Source organism: Elephantulus edwardii, unplaced genomic scaffold (genome assembly GCF_000299155.1).
Source record: "Elephantulus edwardii isolate Elephantulus edwardi_28Jun2011 unplaced genomic scaffold, EleEdw1.0 scaffold00127, whole genome shotgun sequence".
Classification (NCBI taxonomy): Eukaryota; Metazoa; Chordata; class Mammalia; order Macroscelidea; family Macroscelididae; genus Elephantulus; species Elephantulus edwardii.
Window position 1 is genome coordinate 7,073,402 of NW_006399877.1, and position 21,715 is coordinate 7,095,116.

Consider the following 21,715-nt stretch of genomic DNA (forward strand, 5'->3'; position numbering starts at 1 on the left):
GTTATGGGCCTGCTTCTACTAACTTACTTGCCAAAGTCACCTTTCCTTAAGGTTTAGAAATATAGAAGAGAGTTTAGGTGCTGCTATTTAATGCTATAGTAATTAAACCTTCTTAAAACATTTATTTGGTCTTAGCTCTTTTGTAAGCCTGGGTTTTTAAAAATGTATTATCGTTAATTATGCATCATTCCCCCCATGCCTCTTTGAGAGCTGACCCCACCAGCTTCATGTGTCCACTCTCCAAGGCTACTGATATTTCATGACCTATTTTTTGCATATGCTTACCTACTCCACCCATGCTTTCCATGGAGACTTCTCTTTGGCGCTGCTGTTTTGTGATTTGATTTTCAAATTCTATTTTAACACTACAGGGTGATTTTCATAACCTCCAATGAAGAGTACTGGTGATGCCGTATCACCATTCACTCGTTGGTTGGTTAAAATGCTGATGCAGTTTGCAGGAGGGAAGTTTTCAGTGCTGAGTGCAATGCGTCACAGAAGCTGTTGGTGTCTAAGGATGAGGTGACCAGATCCCAGGGAAGTCATGGCAACAGGGCAAAGGCTGGAAACTTGCTTCTGGGTGAAAGGCACTGAGGTACTGTGAGGAAGGTCTCAAAGGTATGTCTCCTCAGCTTAGAAAGCAACAAAGAACAGGTTCACACATGAAGCAGAACAACAGGTCTGCTCCCAGCCGTCAGAAAACTGGGCTTCTTACACAGAACGTGCCTTCTGTCATCTGTTTCCTCTGATATTTTGCATGTGATTGATAACAATACTGTCAATTGCGACAAAGCTCCTTCACAGAAACCTATGAAAATGAAGGCGTCTGACACAGCTAGCAGAAAGAGCATTCATTAGCTGAGAGGCGTGCACGTCAGGTGCTCAGCAGAGCAGACTACATGTCAGGTGCTGTCCAAAAGGTTAACAGTTCGAATCCACCGTCTGTTCTGTGAGTGAGAGAGAAACAGCTGTTCTCCTCCCATAAAGATGTACACCCTTGAAACTCAAAGGGGAGTCACTAGGAATTGGGATCAACTTGATGGCAACTTGAGTTTGCTTTATTGGGGTTTGGGCAAGATCTCTGGTGGTGCTGTGGCTAAGGCATTCTGATGCTAACCGAAAGGTCAGTAGTTCAAACCCCCGCCCCACCCCAGCTGCTGCAAAGAAGAAAAATGTGTCAATCTGCCTGTGGAAGCAAAGATCTCAGCCTTGGAACCTGCAGGGAAGTTCCTTGTCTTGTGAGATCACAGTGAGATGGAGCTGACTTGAAGGCAGTGGATTTGGCTTGTGGCAAATTTGACGAATGATCAATTTGTTAAAGAAATGCTTTGCTAAATTTACCAAATGTACTTATGGTATTAAAAGCCTTTAAGGGGAAAGTCAAATTTGATTACTGACAAGGAAATGGTCTCTTCTGTGCAGTAACGAGGCTAAGGCTGAGACGGCTTCCGAGGGTTTGACAGGAGCAGCTGGATGAACGATAAAACACAGGGTCATGTGCACCAGGGGACCCTCATGCACATGAAAGGCCATTTTCCTGTCACAATGTCCACCTTTTATGTGTGGTGAGATTGTTTTGGTTCCTTGAGATTTCTTTCAGATGTTTTTGAATGCTACTTTCTATACTTCTAAGCTTTAAGTATTTTAAGTATAAAATAGTCTCCCGTGAATTCCTCAGAAGTAGGCTGTAATCCTGACTTTAATGGATTTAAATGTTAACTAAATTAAAATTGCAAAAATCGAAAGAATCCAAAAGAAATCAGAATTTTCATCAAGCGGTCATTCGGTGAACTCAGTCAGTGGTGGAAATTTGAAGAGTTGGTTAATTGGTTGGCTTTAAAAAAATTGGCCATCCCAGGAACGTGGGGCCCTCCCCACGCTGGCAGGCGGTTGGCTGAGCTGCAGTTCCCTAGCATGTCCTGGTGCGTTTGTGGACGCTGCTGTGGCCGTGAGCTGCCGTGGAGTGTCGGTTCTGGGCTCCTGTCCACCCCCACACAAGACAGTACAACACAACCCCATATAACAACGCAACACTGCCGGGTCCTGCCCCACCCTCCTGATCTGCTGCTGAGCGGATGCCTGTGAGCCAGCTTTCAGAGGGAGATCGCCAGGCCTTTCTTCATAGGCACATCAATCTAGAAACTCTGCTGAAATGGGTTCAGCATCACAGCATTTCAGCCTCCGGGCCAGGGGCTGTGCTGCTCTCATTTCTTTGATGAGATGTGATGTGATGTGTGCCCTTGATGAGACCTTACATAACACGATCACCTCCCGCACGAGCTCTGCTGTGAGCAACCAACCAGAAGAAGGGTGTCCTTCAGGGCTGCGCCCCTCGCCCCGCAGGGATGGACGTTTGGCAAAGCTCGCTTGCTTTGGTCTAGATGCTGCATCTGGTTGGTCATCTGTTCCTGAACTTGAGCCAGCGTCATAACTTGCCCACTGTGTGGGCAGCCTCCACCTCTAAGTGAGACGTGTTTCTCCTGAGGTTTGGCCCCCGGACCTGGGTCTTGCCAGGCTCTACAAACACCTGTACCTTTTCCTCGAGATTTTATTTCTTAGTATTTAACACAGATATGTATATTACATATAAAGCCCAGATTATTGCTGACAAGATGGAACTGACATCTGACCTCCCAACTGGGTTTCTGAGGCTGTAAATCACACAGGAAGAGAGAGTGCCTCTTTCTCCCACAGAGACACGAGTGGATTCAAACTGCCAGAGAGGGGTTATCAGCCCAGCCCCCTATGGGCTAGGCCCCTATGTATTGTTGTTGTTATATGCCATCAAGTCACTTGTGACTCATAGTGACCCTGTATACAACAGCCCTAACCCTGCTCTATGCCTTGCCAATCTCACTGTCTCCAACATGTCTATCTCCATTACCACAGTGACAGAATCAATCCATCTCATTGAGGATCTTCCTCTCCTATGCTGTCCCTCCACCCTTCCAAGCATGACTTTCTTCTCCAAGGACTGGTCCCTCCTTGCAACATGTCCAAAGTATGTCAGATGAAGCTTCAGAATCCCTGCCTCCAAGGAGCATCCCGGTTTCACCCTCTCCAGGATGAATTTGTTTGTTCTCCTAGCAGTCCATGTTATATTCCATACTCTTCTCCAGCACCACAGCTCAAAGGCATCAAGTCTCTTTCTATCATCCCTTGTCATTGTCCAGCTCTCTGAAGCAGAGCAAGTAATGGCAAAGACCATGACCTGTATCAAGCACACCTTAGTCTCTAGACTGACATCGTTGCTCCTCAGTACCTTGGAGAGCTCTCTGACAGCAGACTTTCCCAATGCAATTCGTCTTTTCATTTCCTGGCTGCTGGTACCAAGAGTGTTGATTGTAGAGTCAAGCAAACTAAAGCTGTCAGTAATCTCAATCTCTTCACTACCTGTCATGATGCTGCCAACCGGCCCAGTGGTGAGAATCTTCGTACTATACATGTATAATATGTATTGTAAACGTCACTGGTTTTGCTGCTCCAGAGAACCCAGCTAAGCCAGTCCTCCAATGACAGATAGCTGGAGGCTGTACACAGGGTGACCTGATTGGGAATCGAACCCAGGCTCTCTCACACGTGTGTGTGTGTGTGTGAGACGATCTTTCTGCTGGTCCACCCCGGCCTCACAGAAGGCAGCTAAGACAAGAAGGGAGCGTAGAATCAAAAATCTTCAGTGCCGTGCCCTGCCAGCAAGTCCTCGCCCCCACTTGCCGCCCCACAGCAACTGGCCTCAAATCAATTTCTAAGAAAACAAACAAGCTACAGTTCAAACACCATGAAAACAAAACCTCCAAACAGCCACCGGGTCTTCAGAGCTCAGCTAAGCATCCAATTATCCTGCGAGTGGCGAGGTGGGTGGACGCCAGCCCAGCCCGGGTCAGGCTGGCGACCCACGCGAGCCCTCGGCCCCTGGGCAGTCCTTACCCGTACAGCTCCTTGCACAGGAGCAGGGTCAGCTTCTTGAGGTGCGGGAGGCTACTGGACCCCGTCTTCACAAACTCCAAGTCCAGGGCCAGCTGCGTGCTTAAGTAGTCCTGGATGGCTTTCAGGTGCTCGTCGGGAAGGCTGCAGATAACACCAGAGAACACTTTTTAAAAACAGAAAGGAGAGGGAGGCGGTGTCACACACACACAGTCAGAACCTCACTAGATACTGCCAGGTCGGCCCCTGATATTTGCTCAAACATCGTTGCGAATAAGACAATGAACAGAATGACCTCATTTCAGTGAGATAGTGAAGACTCATTCAATGTGTCTGGAAAGAAATCAAATGGAAACACGAAACAACAGCGGCTAAAACAGTAACAGCAGTTCAACCCTTTACGACTGTTTTGGATTCTGGATACCACACGCTTTCAGTAAAAGGCGGCAAGCTGAAATCAAGGTAAATATTTCTGAGCTTGTCTGGATTTTGATACAGTCACGCAGGGCGCAGCGTCCCAGGTGGATTCAGGTGGAGGGGTTCCCTCAGTTACACAGGTTCCCGCCAGCGGGCAGCACAGACCCCATCTGGGACAGAAGGTTCCCATGAAATCTGAACTTTTTGGTGGGAAATATCCATCTCATAGGTCACAAGGAAGTTAGCCTTTTCCATTTAGCCACCCAAACCAAGGACAGCAGCAGCAGCAGCATCTGCCACGGGCAATTCTCACCGCCAGGGTGTCCAGTTGAGACACTGCCCTCCCATACAGATAGGCACACCCACAGGCCCGTGGGTCTGACCAGGCAGGTGTAGCAGGTCAGCACAGGTGATACCTGGGGCTTGACAGGACAGGGGTTTGCCCTACACCCACACTGCCCCAGTGGAGCCCACCTGGCATTGTCGCTGAAGTTTGACCCCAGCACTGTTTTGCTCTGGGTAACTCTAGAGTCTGTCTTCATAATAACAGCAGTGTTTATGCAGCATAACTACCTTCTGACACTTTATGTGCATTTTCTTTTCAAGCCATCTCTGCAGTGGTATCATTTCTCCTGCTTTACAAATGCACAAACTAAGGATCAATGACGTTAATTCCAAGTAGGAAAAACTGTAACACTCGAATATCTTTGCTCCAAGCTTGGTATATAAACAAAGGTGGTTGTTTTTGTTGTGTACCATTAAGTAGGAACCGCCCCATAGCTGACCATCCAGTGGGTTTTCAGAGGCAGTTACAGAGGAGACTGCCCATCCTGCTTCCGTGGAGCTACTGGTGGATTTGAACCCAGTACCCTCAAGATTGCAGTGCAGCACCTTGCCACGAGGCCACTAGAGCTCTATATCCAATAGAAACCAGAAATCACAAATGTTCTTCCCTCTTCCCTTTCTCTCCCCCCTTTCTTTTTATTGTGCTGCGTGCACAGGTAATGGGGGTTCTGGTGGTGTAGTCCTAGGCAGCTGTGCTGTGAACCCAGAGCCGGCGTCTCTGCACCAGCAGCTCCGTGGGGGAAAGATGGGCGACCTCCTCCTGTGTATTTACAGCCTCTGAAAGCCCACTGGAGTCAGCTGTCGGCCGGCTCCCACTTGACAGCAATTGAGAGGCACTTAAAAAGACATAGCAACAGGAGCCCGGGTGGCACAGTAATCAACGTGCTTGGCTGCCAACCGAAAGGCTGAGAGTTTGAGCCCACTAGTCGCTCAGTGGAAGAAAGGTGAACAGCCTGCATTTATAAAGACTGACAGCCTTGGGGACTCTTGGCCTTTCTACCCTGTGTTACAGGGTCACTAGGAGTCAGAATACACTGGGCAGCAGTCAACTTGGGTTTGGCATGTATGCAGTAGAATATTTGCTGCAGCTACAAACTCCCCATGTCCAGGTCAATGGCCATGTCCAGGTCAACGGCATTAATTTTGTGTATCATATCATTCACTCACCGCCAACAGCCATTCAAGTGTTATTACTTCTACTGGATCCTTGAAAACATGAAAAGCTGTTGCCTTCAGGATTAGAAGATAGCTAATTTGCCATTTTGAATTTAGATTGAGAAAGAAAATTAGCAACGATTTGCACTCCAAATAACATAATATCTAAGTGTAATTGATGCTTAATCTTCAGTATGGATTACAAATAAACACCCAGAAAACAAAAATCTTCATCACTGGGCCAATAAACAACATCATGATCGATGGAGAAAAGATTGAGGTGGTCAAAGATCATTTTTCTTGGATCCAGAATCAAGACCCATGAAAGCAGCATTCCTGAAACCAAAAGGAGCTGTCTTCCTTAAAGACGTTGGATTTCAACAGTGTTTTACTGGAACTGGGTGGATCCTAATCTCTCCAGAGTACAGTTTATGAAAGACAAGGACCACCATGGAAACAGCCACTCACAGATGGAACATGGCCCCACATGACACAGAGGCAGATGCTTCAAGAAACAGCAGCGGGACACCGGGGACGGCCTGCCGCCACCAGAAACAAGGAACAGCTCCTCTCTCAAGTCCTCGGGAGGAATTAACACGGCTGACACCCTAAATTGGGACTTTCAGCCCCCAGAACTGTGATAACATGCGTCTCTGTGCTCCACAGCCACCCACGTGATGGTATTTCATTCTGGAAGCCCCAGAAGGTGAAGACACACACACACACACACACACACACACACACACACACACAGGAAAAAAAGAAGCGGCAGGTCCACGTGGACCATTTCAACAAGCATTTGGTGTTTAGACACAGATACCGGAAGATAGGAAATAATTCTAAACACTTGAGTATCTGGCTATTTGATAAACAGCAGAAACAATTCAAGGAACGCGCAGAGAACATACTCCAGGCAGCCTGAAGGCTTTGCTAAGGTGGGAATGGAAACGGCCAGGTATCTTAGCAACAAGGGCGGCTTCGCGCCCGCCTCCAGCACTGCCTGCTTCTCAGAACCATCTCTGGAGCTGGGGGCGCTGCTTCAGCCCTCCCAGGCAGAACTTCTTCGGGGCCTCTTTGTCACAAACAATAACAGGAACAACAACAACAACAAAAAATGTTTCTTGGTTGGTTGGTTTTTTACAAAGTCCTTTGTAAAGAAGAGCGCTAACTTCTGAGTTCAGGCCCCGCGTGTCCAGCCTGTGCCTGCTCTATGCTGGGCATCCAGCCTGCACCGGGCAGGGGGAGCCTCTGGACTGGACTCTCTGACCTGTTAGAGCTGATGCCCGGCCCTGTCTTTAAGAGGACACAGATGTCCTGATTTACAAGGCCACAGCAACCCTCTTGCTATGGATTGCACCGAGTCCCCTAAAACTTGTGTGTGGGTCCTAACCCCTGTACTGCTGGCCCAGGAGGGGGGCGGGGAGGAGACTGTGAGCTAGGCACCGTCAGTTAGCTCAGACCTCCAGGCTCTGGGGGCCCAGCCCCCACCTGGCACATGTGTAACTGTTCTGTAGCAGTCATCCAGGCCCGCGTCCCCACCAACGAGACGGCAACTCCAGGGTCTTCTGATGGGGCCTGATGGGTGCTGGGCTGTAACACGGAGGTCAGCGACCTGGACCGTCACAGTGGACATCCTGGGCCCGTGCAGGGGCCTGTGGCTACACCTCCTGGGACCCAGTGTCCGGTGTGTAAAACGAGAGGCAGCCGGACCTCCTGCATGAGACTAGTGGAGAAGGGGTCCACTAGGACCTGATGCCCTTCCACGGCACTGTGACTCAGGCCTCATCCTGGACAGAGAGGCGACATTGGCCTGGAGAAGGGTTCTAAGCAGAAAAGCCATCTGCCAGTCTGAAGAGAAAGGCTGGTGCTGTGACACAAAGACCCGAAAAGCATTCACGGACAAGCTCCCTCATGCTTACAAAGGCAGCCACAGCCAGGCAGACTCTCCACACAGACGCTGGGCCTGCGGCTCACAGCACAGACAGAAAGGCAGCCATGGCCGAGGCAGAGTCGTCACACAGATGCTGGGCCAGCAGCTCACAGCATAGATGTGGAAAGGACAGCTTGCTGCCAGGTCACCTCCAGCTCCCTGCGACTCTGGGGCAGAGAAGTGCCCACAGGGCTCCCGAGGCCGTGATCCCCACGGAGCAGACGCCCTTGGCGTCTTCTCGTGGCAGCTGCTGGCTTCAAACTGCCAGCCTTTCAGTGAACAGTGGAGTGCTTGACCAGTGAGCCACCAACCAGCTCCTTTAGTCACTTAAGGAGATCACAAAATGTGGTACAAGTGTCCCCAGATTCCGATGGAAACACAGGCCACGCACGAGAACAAGCAATGTGTGCAAGAGAGAATATCATCTTGGCCAAGAGAGCGTATGGAAGGCATGCACCTTACCATAAACAGCGGCCGAGTGGTAAGGAGGTGCGCTGCCAACCCAAAGGCACAGAGTTCAAGTGCACCGGCTGCTCCCTGGAAGAAGGATGGGCAAGCTCCTCCCATTGGTTTACTGGCTCTGAAAAGCTGCTAGTGGATCAGCTGTGGGTGGTTCTGACTCAATGGTATAAAACAAGTAATAAAACGGAAGTCTCCGGTAGTGGGCATGGTTAACTGAAAGACTGGAGCTCTGAAAACACCCAGAGGGGCTTTGGAAGAAATGCCTGGCAACCTACTTCTGGGAAATTAGATCCTGAGGAGGCCCTGACCCACGTGGGGTCATAGTGAGTCAGAAGTGAGCGGATGGAACTGGCTTGTTTGGTTTGAGTTAGTAACTGAAGAAGCAGGGCTTGGAGAGAGATTTCCGAGGGTGAAGGACTAAACCGTCGGCCCCTGCACGATGGAGGCCCACGTGTCATCTGGAATGGGGACGGGATCCCAGGCTCTGTGGGCGTCTGGGGGAAGGTGGCTGGAGATTCACTCACCCACTGGTGTCCATGCTCTGCAGCCGCTGCAGTAACGTCTCGGACAGCGTTGGCCTGCTGACCTCCGGCCCATGGGCGTTCTCCACAGAGAGAGCAGCTTCCTTGGCCTCGCACGGCCCCGCAGACAGAGGGATATTCCTCGGGGGCAGTTCAGGAGGGGCTGTGCCACATTCTACCCAGGAGAAGAGCAGCAATGTCGTTCCGATTCAACACCGGCCTCTCCAAGCACCAGGGAGCAGCAGACTAGGTGCTGAGCTGCCGAGAGGTTGGCGGTTCAAATCCCTAGCCACTCTGTGGGAGAATGATGAGGTAGACTCCTCTTATAAAGACGGAGCCTGAGAAACCCAGTGGAAGGTTAGCATTGGTCAGAGGGCACTGGGCTTTTCTGGGGGGGCTTTTCTGGGGGGCTCTCAGGGAGAGTATAATCCTTGGGGACCCACCTGTGTCCTCCTGTGTGACACACTTTTTTTTGTGTGTGTGTGTGTGTGTGACACACTTTAATGCAGCCCTCTGAGGAGTCCCTGAGTAGTGCAAACTGCTATCCTAGAAGCTGAAAGTTAGAAACCACCCAATGGTACTTCAGGTCAAGTGATCTTCTGAAAATCCTTTTCTGAAGGAGCTCACACAGACCTACAGACACATTTGGGGCCCTGGGGGCTTGACTTGTGAGGTTAAGAGGACTGAGCCCATTGTATAGATTCCTGGCTGCAAGACTCAAGAGGGGACAGCTCCTCGGAGCCACCAGGTCCCATGTGAGCCTTCTGAGGGCACCTGGCACTAATGGTCATGGGCCTGGGGCACCGATAGACGCCTCAGCCATGTGCGTGCATGCGTCTGTGTATGTGTACACACGTGAGTGCATGTGTGCGATTGGCCAGGATTGAGAGTGGGTGGTCTGAGGGGCACTGACAGTGGACAAGAGCAGCCAGCAATGGCAAGCTCGCCCAAAGTGTCCTCAGATTCTCTACAGGAGAGGGCGTGGGGCTCAGCCCCCCAAATAGATGGGCCATGGCCATGCAGGGAGCACATGATTGGAATTGAACCTGAGAATCCCAGCACGGGGCTCCCCAGCCCCCATCAGGTTTGGGACTTGCCTTTCGGATATGAGCGGTGGAGGAGAAAGGACGACCTGCCCAGGTCAGCCCCTCTCAGCCCCGCTCCTGTCTGCCTTGGCAAAGCGGGGCCGTGAGGCTGATCCCAGCCCCACCTGCGGGCTCCCCCTCACCTGTCTCCTCCTCCGGCTCGTCCCCCGTGTCCTCCTCCTCCAGCGGCACCGGATATTGCAGGTGGGTCACCAGACCCATGTTCTCTTTCCTGTAGAACTCGATGAGCTGGTCTAATTTCGTGAAGAGCCTCATGGGGACACCTTCAGAAGCCTGGGGACAGAACCCAAATAGAAGCACATTTTAAGTGACTGGTGGGCTGTCACCCAACCACAAGGCCATCTGCAGCGGGGAGAAGAGGCCGAGGAAGTGGCCGGCTTTCCAGAAAAAGCCCTGGGCTGGACGTGGTGTCTGTCCACGCCTGGCTGGCCACACCCACACAGCACAACCTGTGGCCACTCCCGGGAGGCACGCGCACCGATTTCAAGATCTTGTGTGTCGTGAATTTTTTGGAAACTTTTAATTGTGATTTGTGTGACTGTTTACAGAGCACGCTGGTTTTCCACTCAACATTCGTGAACTTTTTGTTTTGTGTCATTGACTGCAAACCCCAATGTGACACCATTTTTCCCACTTCCTCTTCAGGTTTAAAAAAAGAAACAAACTTATTTTATGAAAGCATCTTGCTTTACAAAGAATATATTTTCATTAAGCCAGAATGAGAAAAAGAAACTTATTACTAATAAAAAATATAAAAAAAAATATCCTGGGATCTGACAAGCCTGAGAAATCTATTTGCAATAGTTGAGAATACATTTTTCTAGATTTTCTACGTGAGGAAGTTAATTTCTTTTTTACCACCTCAAAACAATCATTTTCCTTTTTTATTGTGAAAAACATGTATAGGGATACAAGGGGGTGAGGGCTGGGAGCAGAAGGAAGAGGATGGGCAGGGACGAAATCACAGGGCTGCACAATTTGGTGGGTGGGAGGGACGATCATTTATCTTTAAAGAAAGAAAATTCTCTAGCAATTGTACTTTTAGTTCTTTTTCTCTCCTTTAATTAAAAACTGAATGGCCAAGAAAGCTTTGCTGGTGTGTGGCTGTCCCTCATGACAGAAGACGCTGTGGTCATTCTGTTCTCGGGAATGGTCCCCTTTTCTTCCAACTCTAGCACCACAGGAAGTACTGAGTGGTTTCTAAGCAACGGACCCTCACTGAGGGCCCGCCCACTAAGGCCAGGCCCACCGTGACCAGGCCTTTGTGGACACACCCTTTGAAGTCATGTCCCCAACAGAACCTCACCCCACTGAAACCCGGTTTCCATCAAGGCCCCATCTCATGAGGGCCCCACTCCACTAATGTCTCACTTCTTTTTAAAAAAATTTTATTTTATTATTTTGTGTGTGTGTGTACCATCAAATCACATCTGACTGGTACAGGAGGAGATTGTCCCACCTTCTCCAATAGAGAAGTTGGTCGATTTGAACCACATACCTCTGGGATTGCAGCGCAACTTCTCGCCACTAAGCCACCAGTGCTCCCTTAAGGTCTCATTTCTGATCCTCTGACACTTCCTCATCAAGGCCCCACCTCCCTGAGTCCCCAACCCACGCATCTCATTGGGGCCTCAACCAATGAAGCCCCGCCCACATCCAGGTTCCGCCCCTCCAAAGTTCCACCCTAGCAAAGTCGCATGTCCCACCCAATGGAAACAACCCTTCTAAAGCCTCATTCACATAAAGATTTCACCCACTGAAGCCCTGTCCAATCACCCCATCAAAATTCTATCCGCTGCGTCCTGCTTCTATCAGGACCCCACTTACTGAGGCCTGACCAGTCAGGGGCCCACTTCATCTAGGCCTCAACTCTCTCCATGCCCGTCCCATCAAGATCTCATTCCTGCCCAATTGCAGTTCCTGCGCCTCCTCCCCGGTGAGCCCTGCCTCCACCCAGGCCACCAGGTCCCACGGAGGAATAAGGCAGCCTGGCACGAGACTTGGGTTCTCATCAGTGCTGTACCTCATCACATTGAAACTTCTGTCCACCTCCGGTCCCGTTCCCCACCGGATTCTCTTTGGGGTCCCCTGTCCCAGGAATACCATCATCTCCCCTCTGGCATAACCAGGTCACAGACCTATGGGGGTCTCAGACCGTGGAGTGCAGGATGGAGGTGTGGTCACCGGATTCTCTTTGGGGTCCCCTGTCCCAGGAATACCATCATCTCCCCTCTGGCATAACCAGGTCACAGACCTATGGGGGTCTCAGACCGTGGAGTGCAGGATGGAGGTGTGGTGGTCTCCAGGAGGCCAGTGAGCCTGGGGGTCAGTCACACTGGGGAGAAGGCCCAGCTGCTGGTGGTTGAAGGGTGATGGGCGTCTCCTGCCTCACAGGTGTATAGAATCCCTAGTCCCACATGCCGAGGACCTGCGTTTCACTCCAGCACCTTTGATGCCCATGGAATTTCAAACTTGTTGAGAAGATGTCCTCTCTGGACTGGGTCAGGGGCGCACCGCTGCCCTGGATGGGGGCTGTCATCTCTGAAGGAGGCCATTGGGCAGAGGGGTGGTGAAGGCCTCCCCAAGAAGATGCTGTTCTTCCATCCAGGTGAGCAGGGACCGCTCTGCCTACATTTCATGCTGGGATCAGGCCACCCACTCACTGGACACAGGGACAGAAAGCAGCAGACCCTGCTTTGCTCTGAGTCCAGGGTGTTTCCCAGGGGTCTCCTCTCCCCAGGTCAGGGCCCCACCCCAAGTGGAAAAGTGCAAGAGCTTGGAAATCCTGTGAGGTAAACCAATGAGGGAGGAAACTGACTGAATAAGGGAGGTATGCTGCCAACCCAAAGTCAGGCGGTTCTGGTCCACCAGCTGGTCCTCCGGAGAGCTGGGCAGCCCCCTCCAGTGTGAGTCACAGCCTCTGAAAACCAGTCTGAGAGGTCAGCCATCATCGATTCCACCTCGAGGACTAGAGTGAGTGAGTGAGTGAGTGAGTGAGTGAGTGAGGATACCTGATAGCTCGGTGGTTAAAGCGCATGGCTACTAATCTCAGGGTCAGTGGTTCAAACCGTGTCAGAGGGAGAAAGATGGACAGTCTCCTCCAGTAAAGATTTACAGCCTGAGAAACTCTAGAGGGGGCTGGAACTGGCTCCACCAGGAGTGTGTTTGTTACTGACATAAAGGTTGGTGGTTCAAGCCCACCCAGTAGAGATGCAGAAGAAAGACCTGGCAAATTGTTTCTATTAAGGTTGCAACTGAACATCCTATGGTGCACCTGAACACACAGGGTCTCCTGGAGTCAGAATCAACTCCCCGGCAACAGGTTGGGTGCACAGGTATGTTTGTGTGGGATCTATGTAATCTACACCTTATTGGGTACAACATCTCTATCTTACAGATGGAGAAACTGAGTCTGGAGAGGTCGACCAAACTTCTGGGAGAGCAGCACTTGAGAGAAGGGTTCCAATAGGGGACCGGATGGATGGAGGTGGATGGAGGACCCCTGGACATTCACAGCTGGGCAGGAGCAGGCTGTGGAGGAGGGCGTTACCAGGTTCCAGGTCCTGACACTTGGGCCCTGGCCACGTTTGGGGGTGACTTGAGTGTTATGAAACCTGGTGGACAGCCGTAGATGGGAGGCTCTGCCACTTGCTACATTGGGGCCCTCCCTGTGTCTACTGACTACTGCAGAGCCGGGGAGAAGCTGTCATTTTCGGGTCAGCGTCAAGATGTGAAGAGACGTGGCCTCGCTGGGCGAAGGTGAGGTGAAAGGGTGGAAAGTGGGTGACAGGCCAAAAGCCCGACAGCCACAGTCCCACCCCTGTGAGGCCTGATGTCATGCCCTGCCCCCAGCTCAGCCACCACAGGACTCCCCCAGAGCAAGGAGAGCTCAGGTGGCCTCCACCTTGTCTGCCCAACTCTGGCCCAGTGCCCAGCGTCTGTCTCAGCCATCCGCCTCCCTAAGCTGGTCTCCTCGGTGGTGCTCGTGTCCGATCAGGGCCGGTTCCAGAAGAACCTGGTGTGACCCTGCACTCCCCTCACCGTCCGCCTGGTGCTCAGCAGTGCCCAATGGCCTGGCCTTGACTCAGCCCCTCCCAGGCCCTCTACACACCTCTCTTCCTGGCCTGAGCTCCTGCACCCACCCACCTGTCCAGCAGCCCACCTCCTGCCCTGCCTTCCAGGAAGCCCCTCAAGGCAGGCTGGCTCCCAGACTGGGCACTGGCTCTGGACCTGCTGCCCTTATCCCTGGGAGCTGAGGCTGTGAACCCCCAGATCTCTGTCTCTAACTCCCCAAAGTTTTAGGGAGCTCCAGTGGTCTAGTAGTAGAAAGAAGCTGCACTGCAATCCTGAAGGTGTGTGGTTCGAATCAACCAGATGTCTGCTGGAGTAGGAGGGACAATCTCATCCTGTGCCAGTCGGACCTGATCTGATGGCCCAAAACAAGAAAAAAAAGGAGTTTCTAGGGCATGCCATGCTTTCCTCAAAGGGATGCGCACCATTAACATCAAAGGTGCCCAGGCTGAAAGGCTGGCACATTTACGTCTCTGGCTGGTACTGAAATGACCACGCTGAGGTCATCTGTGGTCTCTGTTAGCATCACCACCATCAGATCTGTGTCTTCAGGAAGGACTCAAAAACGCAAACTTCTGTGACTCCACAGGACAGAGCAGAACAGACCCAGAGGGTTTCCGAGGCTGCACGTCTTTACAGAAACAGACCAGCACATCTTTCTCGCTCGAAGCAGAGGGTAGATTTGAACTGCTGACCTTTTGGTTAGCACTTTAACCCTTATTCCATTGTGCCACTAGAGCCCTTTGGATAGTGCAGAGCTGGGTGGCTGGACAAGCCGCAGGCAGCCCACCAGAGTCCTACCTGGGACGTCAGCTGAAGAGTCAGTGGGTTTCCCTGAGGGAGAAGCGAAGTGCATGCAGTGAGCAACTCAGTCAACAATCACCAGGTGCAGAGACCTGGGAGCGAGGCGGCTGTGCTTTGGAAGGGGGATCCGGGGACTTAGCCTGGTAGGTGGGAAATAATTTCTCCAAGACACAAAAAACTCATTGCCGTCAAGTCAGAACTGTCTCGTAGCTGATCCTCCAGTGGGTTTTCTGAGGCCATACGTTGCACAGAAAATATCTGTTTTTCTCCCCTGGAGCAGCTGCGAGGTTCAACCTGCCAGAGAGGTGCCACCTGAGGGTTGGCAGGGCAGCTCCGAGACCAGGTTTACTACCTGGGCTGAGAAGGAGCCGGCCAGGCACAGAGGGACCGAAACACCATCGTGGACAAAAGGCACCAGCAAATGTCAAGTATCTGTGTTAATGCTGCTGCTGTTGTTATGTACTGTTGAGTCAGAACTGACTCAGAGCTGACCCTCTGGTGGGTTTTGTGAAGCTGTAAATCATGAGGGAGGAGATTCCCCATCTTTCTCCCATGGAGCACCTGGTGGATTCGAACCGCCTGCCTTTGGGTTGGCAGTACAACTCCTTACCTCTAGGCCACCAGAGCTTCCTACGTGTGTCAACATGAGTTTACAGCCCCTCTTGCTCAGCAAAGCTGGCTCAAGAGCGTTGAAGGCCATGAGGCAGGGAAGGGTAGCCATTCTCTCTTTCACCAAGAGCTGAAACTGGCTCTAGGACCACCATTACCACCGTCACCACCGTCACCACCGTCACCACCATCACCACCGTCACCACCACCACCACCACCACCACCAATCACAGACCTGTCTTAACCCAGGACTTGTTGTTACTCCACCCAGATCCCACAACCCCAAAGAGCCTGTTGTTAATTGCAGCCACTGCCATGGGGCAGCGGTGATGATAATGCTGACACCAGGTCAACTGACAATTGGTGAGAGTCAGGGCCTGGCTTCCGCCCTGAAGAATGGATGGTTCAGCGTTTACTACTGACAAGTTTGCAGCTGGATGGGAATGAAAAACCCTTCCCACTGCCAAATCCCAGGGAAAGTTAACATTCCAAGAGGAAACTATTACCAGAAAGAAACATGAGACCCTGACGCACAAGAGGAGTGCTGAATCTCCTGTGGAAGCCGAAAGGACAAGCGGGTATGTCTTGAAGAAGGTGCAGGCAGAGTGCCCCGTGGGAACAGATGACAAAGTCTCGTCTCACAAGCTATGGGAATGTTGTTGGAGAGGCTGTTCCTTGGAGAGGGGCATTGGAACGGTGGAGGGTGGGCAAAAAAGAGGAAGACCCCAATGAGACGGACGGACCCAGTGACTGCAGCAATGGGTTCAAGAGATGGATGGAGTCAGAGAGGATGAGGCTGGCGCAGGAAAAGACAGGGTTCAGGTCTGTAGTTCACAGGATCTCCGTCAGTCATACTGGATCTGATGACACTTAACAACAAGCAGGAGTGGAAGCAGGAGTGGCGTCCACTTCCTAAACAACTTGCCTCCTGAAACTCTGTGAACTTTGATAAATGTCGATAGTTGTAGAGGGGTTTCAGGCCTTTTGTTCATAGGGTCGCTATGAGTCATGCTCAACTTGAAGACAATAAACAACAACAACAACAACAACAGCAACGATGCATGCCATTCCAGCCGCTGTGGTTGGCTCTGACTCGGTGACCGACACAGCAGAGCAGAGCCCTGCAGCACCCCAGTCTCTGCTGGGCTTACACCGTTGCTGCCGTCAGTGCGTCAATCAGCCTCGTGGATGGACATCTTCTTTTCAACTGACTGTTTTACCATGATGTCCTCCCTCTCCCCTGTTTTTCTGTGCAGGTTTTTCCTCCTCCTGATAACATGCCCAAAGTACGTGAGTGAGTTTCCCCCTCCCTGCTTCCAAGAAGCAGCCTGGTTGTAATTTCTAGACACATTTTCTTTTTTGCTAACAGCTTTGCTCTTCTGCCAACCCATGGTACAGTCACTATTCTTCACCTGCATCACGGTTCAAAGACATCAGTTCTCCTGTCTTCCTTATTCCCTGTTCAATTTTCACACGCGTATGAAACATTCACAAAGACCATGGCTGGGGTCAGGAATATTTGAATCTTTAAGTTGACATCCTTTCTCTTCAGCTAAAGAGAAAGGAAAAATTGAAGAAGGACAGCGGACAGAAGATCTCAAAGGGCTTGTTCACGAGACAGTGAGATGCATTATAATGAAATACGTTCACATGGATGAGTCTTAAACCTGATGCTGCTGAAATAAGTCGGTCTCAAAAGGACGAATTGTGTGAACTCATTTATGTGCAGTTACTGTTGTTAAGTGCGGTTTTGTAGCGTACAACTGTTATCGACCCCTTGAACAGCAGAGTTAAAGCACGTTCTGTTCTGTGCCATTGTTGTTATTAAGTGCCGTTGAGTTGTAGATGACTCATAGTAACCTTATAAGTGAAAGACCTGAACACTTGTATAACGTTCATCCTTTCTCCAAGTCATAGGGTTTCCAGAGGCAAGCTATTTCACAAGTGGATGACGCTCCTGCTTCCAAGCTTGTTTTAAATGGGGAGTCCACCAAACACTGTCCACCATGGGGAACCATCATCACATTTGATGCATCAGTGTCACAATGTTTAGCATCACAGCGACCACGACTTACCTCTGTACAGCAATGCACAGACCAGTGCTATACCACTCAGAAGAATGTTTGACGAAAAACAATTAAAACCAGGCCTGAGGGCTGCAGATTAAAAGCACCCACTTTTGGCTTGGTAGAATAACTTTCTATCCACTAGGCCAACTACTTTGGCAAAAATTGTTCCTTCACTTCCTAAAGGCCTCAGATCGAGTCAGACCCCTGCTGTCTGGTTGACTCTGCTGCACACAACCATCTGCTGATTTCCGACGCTGTCGGCCTTGACAGAGGATACTGTCTATCTTTGCTCCAAACACCTTTTGGTAGACTTGACCTTCAGTTAGCAGCCCAGCAGGTCACACTTTGCACCAGCAGGAATCATGCACACAGTTGCCTCTCCCTTGGCAACACCTCAATCTCTAGAAAACAGGGTTTGATAGGAGCTCCCGTGGGTTGACAAGATGGTTCAGGACTTCCTTTCAGCACCTCAGAACCTATGGTTGAGCTCTCTCACCTAGGGTTCCCTTTCTTCCCCGTAGTGAGACTTGTACTCTGTCTGTCTGTAGATTTAAATATGCTTGTGTCTTCTTGGCCTTGGGCTTGGTCTCCTGAGTGGAGAGGGGAGTTGGTGTTCAGTGAAAAATCTTGGGCACTTAAAGGTGTCAGAGACGATAGGATACTATGCAGCACTCAGGAGCAACAATTTAAAAAATATTATATGGCATGGGAGAGACTAGAGAGCATTATGCCTAGTAAACAAACTCAATTTCATTAGGACAAATACTGCATAAGACCATTATTGTAAAAATAGAAGGATAAATAGTTGTTTTGTTCTGTCGAGTCGTTTGTATTTCATAGTGACACTACAGCAGCTCTGAACCCTGCTCTATCTTAAGCCAACCTCATTGTCTCTGACACACCCCCTCCCATTACCCCAAAGTATTTAAAAGCCCAAAGGGAGAAGGGGAGGGGGACATGGGGGCTCAGGGTGGTGGTGGAGAATCATGATATTTCAAAGTTTGGTGGGCAGAGGGAATGAGTGAAGGAATTAGGGGACATTCAGGGGGTCCGGAAAAGATGAGGTGACAGTGGACATAGACCAAAGAAGTGGTATTGCACTACAATCCTGAAGGCACACGGTTCAAGTCCACCAGCTGCTCTGCGGGAGAAGGAGGGGCAATCTCCTCCTGTGTGATTAACTGCCTCTGAAAACTCACCACAGAGTCAGGTATGGGTCAGTTCTGACTCTAAAGTACACAACACAGCACACAACATTTGGGAATGATTATATGAAACAAAGTGAATGAAAAAATTGTGAAACACAATGTATAAAATGAAACATAATGCATATGAATTTTGTATGCAAACCAATTTAAAATAAAAAATGCAAGTGAATTAAAAAAATTATGGGAGTGGTTATAAATTTAAAAAGATGTCACCGGCCCATATCTCAACAGACAGCCCCAGGCCTGCTTCCTGGGGGAGTAGGACAGTCTGAAACCAAGAGGAGCCGGGCAGGAGGACAGCACAGTGTGGTGGCTGGCTGCCACGGCGAGCGGTGGCCCTGCTCCCCAGCAGAGCTCACTGTGACCCAGTCCCCCAGTTGCTGGGGCAAGGAGGCTCAGCCTAGGTGAGCAGGCCTAAACAGGCCGCTGGGAGAAACCGCCACATGGCACAGAGGAACTGAAAGCAGCCGTTTGAAGACTCCTGCTATTCAGAGGAACTGATAAGATGCCCCCACATCACGGGACCAAGCCCAAGCCAGAAAAGATGCAATCATCTCTAAATCTGCAGAACCCAGGGCTGGACTGGAGGTGCTGAACCACTGAGAGAAAAGAGCTGAAAGGGACGGCCCAGATGGCGGGCAGTTGGGGAACTGGGCTTTTCACAACAGCCAGGGGGGCTTCTCCTGTGCTTTAGGCTTGAGTGGGCTTCACACGGTCCAAGGATCCTTTAGGAAGGACAGACCAGGCACAGGGTGTCCGTGGCTGAGGGGTTCTGAGGTGTGGGTGAAATAACTCAGAGGGTTTGACCTAAAGAAACCCGAGAGACTCGACTGAGTCTTGAAACAGGAGAGGATTCAGGGTGTCTCCCAAAATTAGAACTACGATTAAGGGGTGGATGTTACCTGGGGACAACCTGACCTTTTAAGAAACCATCAGAAATGACTGCTTAGAGCTGTCTAGAGATGGGCGAGTGTGGCCCGGGAGCTTCCTGGAGTCTGGTTCTGGTCAGCTGCCCAGTGTCCAGCTTCACAGGGAGGCAGTCACATGCACTGAGCTGGTGGAGGAGGCTGGTGCTGACCACCTGGCCCTACCACTGAGCGTCCACCCGCCCTGCTGCTCCCCTCTGGGGGCCACTCCATTGATGGCTGTCATGGTTAATTCTGTGTCTCAATGAGGCCATGACCCTCAGTAGAATGTAACTCCTCTGTGCGCAGTGAACGCTATTCCTTCGTTAATAAGGCAGGATGACAAACAGCTCTGTAAAGACTGCTGACCTTTATCTGATCAAGGAGAGCTCTCAGGGGTGCGGTGCTCATGGTATCTATGTTTGATCTCTGTGGCAGGAAAGCTCGAAAGCTATTTGTCAGACCTACATCTGGCTCTTAAACCAGTGACCTACTGGCCGACTTTGGACTCATCAGGATCCAAAACCAGCTCTCTGCAACCCTGTTTACTGACAATAACAACCTTGGATGCAGCAGCCTGTGAAGCCAGGCGCCTCCAGAGCCAGCAGCCTGAGACTTTGCTGCTCACCAGGACCTGCCTCTCCAGGCGCCTCCAACCTGAGGTCTGCCCTTCAGACCTGGCACTTGTCGCTATGTGCACAGGAGCCTTTTCCTTGAAATCCCACTCTCCCTCCTCTCTAGAGAGCCCAAGCCCAAGCCCATGGCCTTTCCTAACAACTCTTCTTTGACGAAGGATTCAGGAGAAGCTATTCCTTGGAGGGAGAAGGTGGAGGGTTGTTGAAAGAGAGGAAAGCGCCACGAGCTGGATGGGCTCATATATGTGAAAAATGACGAGGATGGCGCAGGCCAGGCCGGGGTTCAGATCTGTTGTTCATAGGGCCGTTATAAGTTGTCCTTAACAGCACCGATAACAACCCCCACCTGTTCTACGCCTCGCTTTTATTTGCTTCCTTCTTCTAGAGCAGAACGTCCACAGAAATCAGAAGGGAAACAACAAAGGCTGTGCCTTTGATCTGCCGCATGGCACTGAAGTCTCAGCCAATGTGAAGCCAGGCAAGCTGCCCCGACCCCAAATGAACTGACTGCCAGGAAGAGAGAAAGGTCGTTATGCGCAGACAAAAGGATGCTCTACCTACAGAAGCCAAGGTTACAAATTGAAACAGGATCAAAGCTATTGAGATGATGTAGAAAGAGGGTTAAAAGCAAAAGCTGGTCTGTTTTCCTGGATTCCAACAGAACTCGATCATATCAGGAAATAGTATGGAAAATAATGGCCCCTTTTGCAAAAGTAACTAAAATATATCCCTCCCGGAAGCAGAGTAAGTGGAAGAATGACACAGAGGAAGCACGAGCGAAAGTGTGATAGAGACACAAAGGAAAAGCTGAATAAATGGGGAGGGACAGCAAGACTTCAAGGAGGCCTCAAGACCAAAGAGAGGAGTTACCTCCAAACTGATCTTCACTTTCAGCTCATTGTTACTGTTAAGGGCAGTTGAGTTGGCTCCAATTTATCACAAACTCCACGGACAAGGCAGAAATCCTGCCAGGCCTGCTGCATTCCCAGAGTCCCCGGGGCAGGTATCCTCACAGTCCCTGTCCTCCCAGTCCCCGGGGCCTGCCAGTCTCTGCTGTGTTCAGTCCACCGTTGCTGCCACCAAGCCAGCCCATCTCACTGAGATTCTGTCTCTCTTTCACTGACTCTATTTCCCCGAGCATGACGTCCTTTTCGAGGATTGAACTCTCCTGCTAACATGTTGTTGTTTTTATTATGTGCCATCAAGTTGCTTGCGACTCATAGCGACCTTATGTACAACAGCCTTAAATTCTGCTCTGTCCTGTGCCAATCACACTGTCTCTGATACACCCATCCCAATTGCCCCAGTCACTGAATTAATCCACCTCATAGAGGGCCTTCCACTCCTGCACTGTCCCTCCACCCTACCAAGCATGATGTCCCTTTCCAAGGACCGGTCTCTCCTCACAACATGTCCAAAGTATGTCAGACGGAGCCTTAGAATCCTTGTCTCCAAGGGGCCACCCAGTTTGACCCTTTCCAGGATGAATCTGTTTCCCTAGCAGTCCATGGTATCCTCAATACTCTTCTCCAGCACCACAGCTCAAAGGCATCA

General features: G+C 50.7%; 1 protein-coding gene across 1 annotated transcript in view; it reads right to left on the bottom strand.

Moving 5' to 3' along the window:
* The window catches only part of INPP5D (inositol polyphosphate-5-phosphatase, 145kDa), a 140,906-nt gene that overhangs the window by 66,314 nt on the left and 52,877 nt on the right, over positions 1–21,715 (bottom strand). Inside the window, exons 3-5 of the mRNA XM_006893532.1 lie at positions 9,983–10,133; positions 8,758–8,929; positions 3,928–4,068 (exon numbers count right to left, since the gene is read on the bottom strand). Coding sequence (XP_006893594.1) covers positions 3,928–4,068; positions 8,758–8,929; positions 9,983–10,133 — 464 coding nt within the window. The remainder of the gene's footprint in view (positions 1–3,927; positions 4,069–8,757; positions 8,930–9,982; positions 10,134–21,715) is intronic.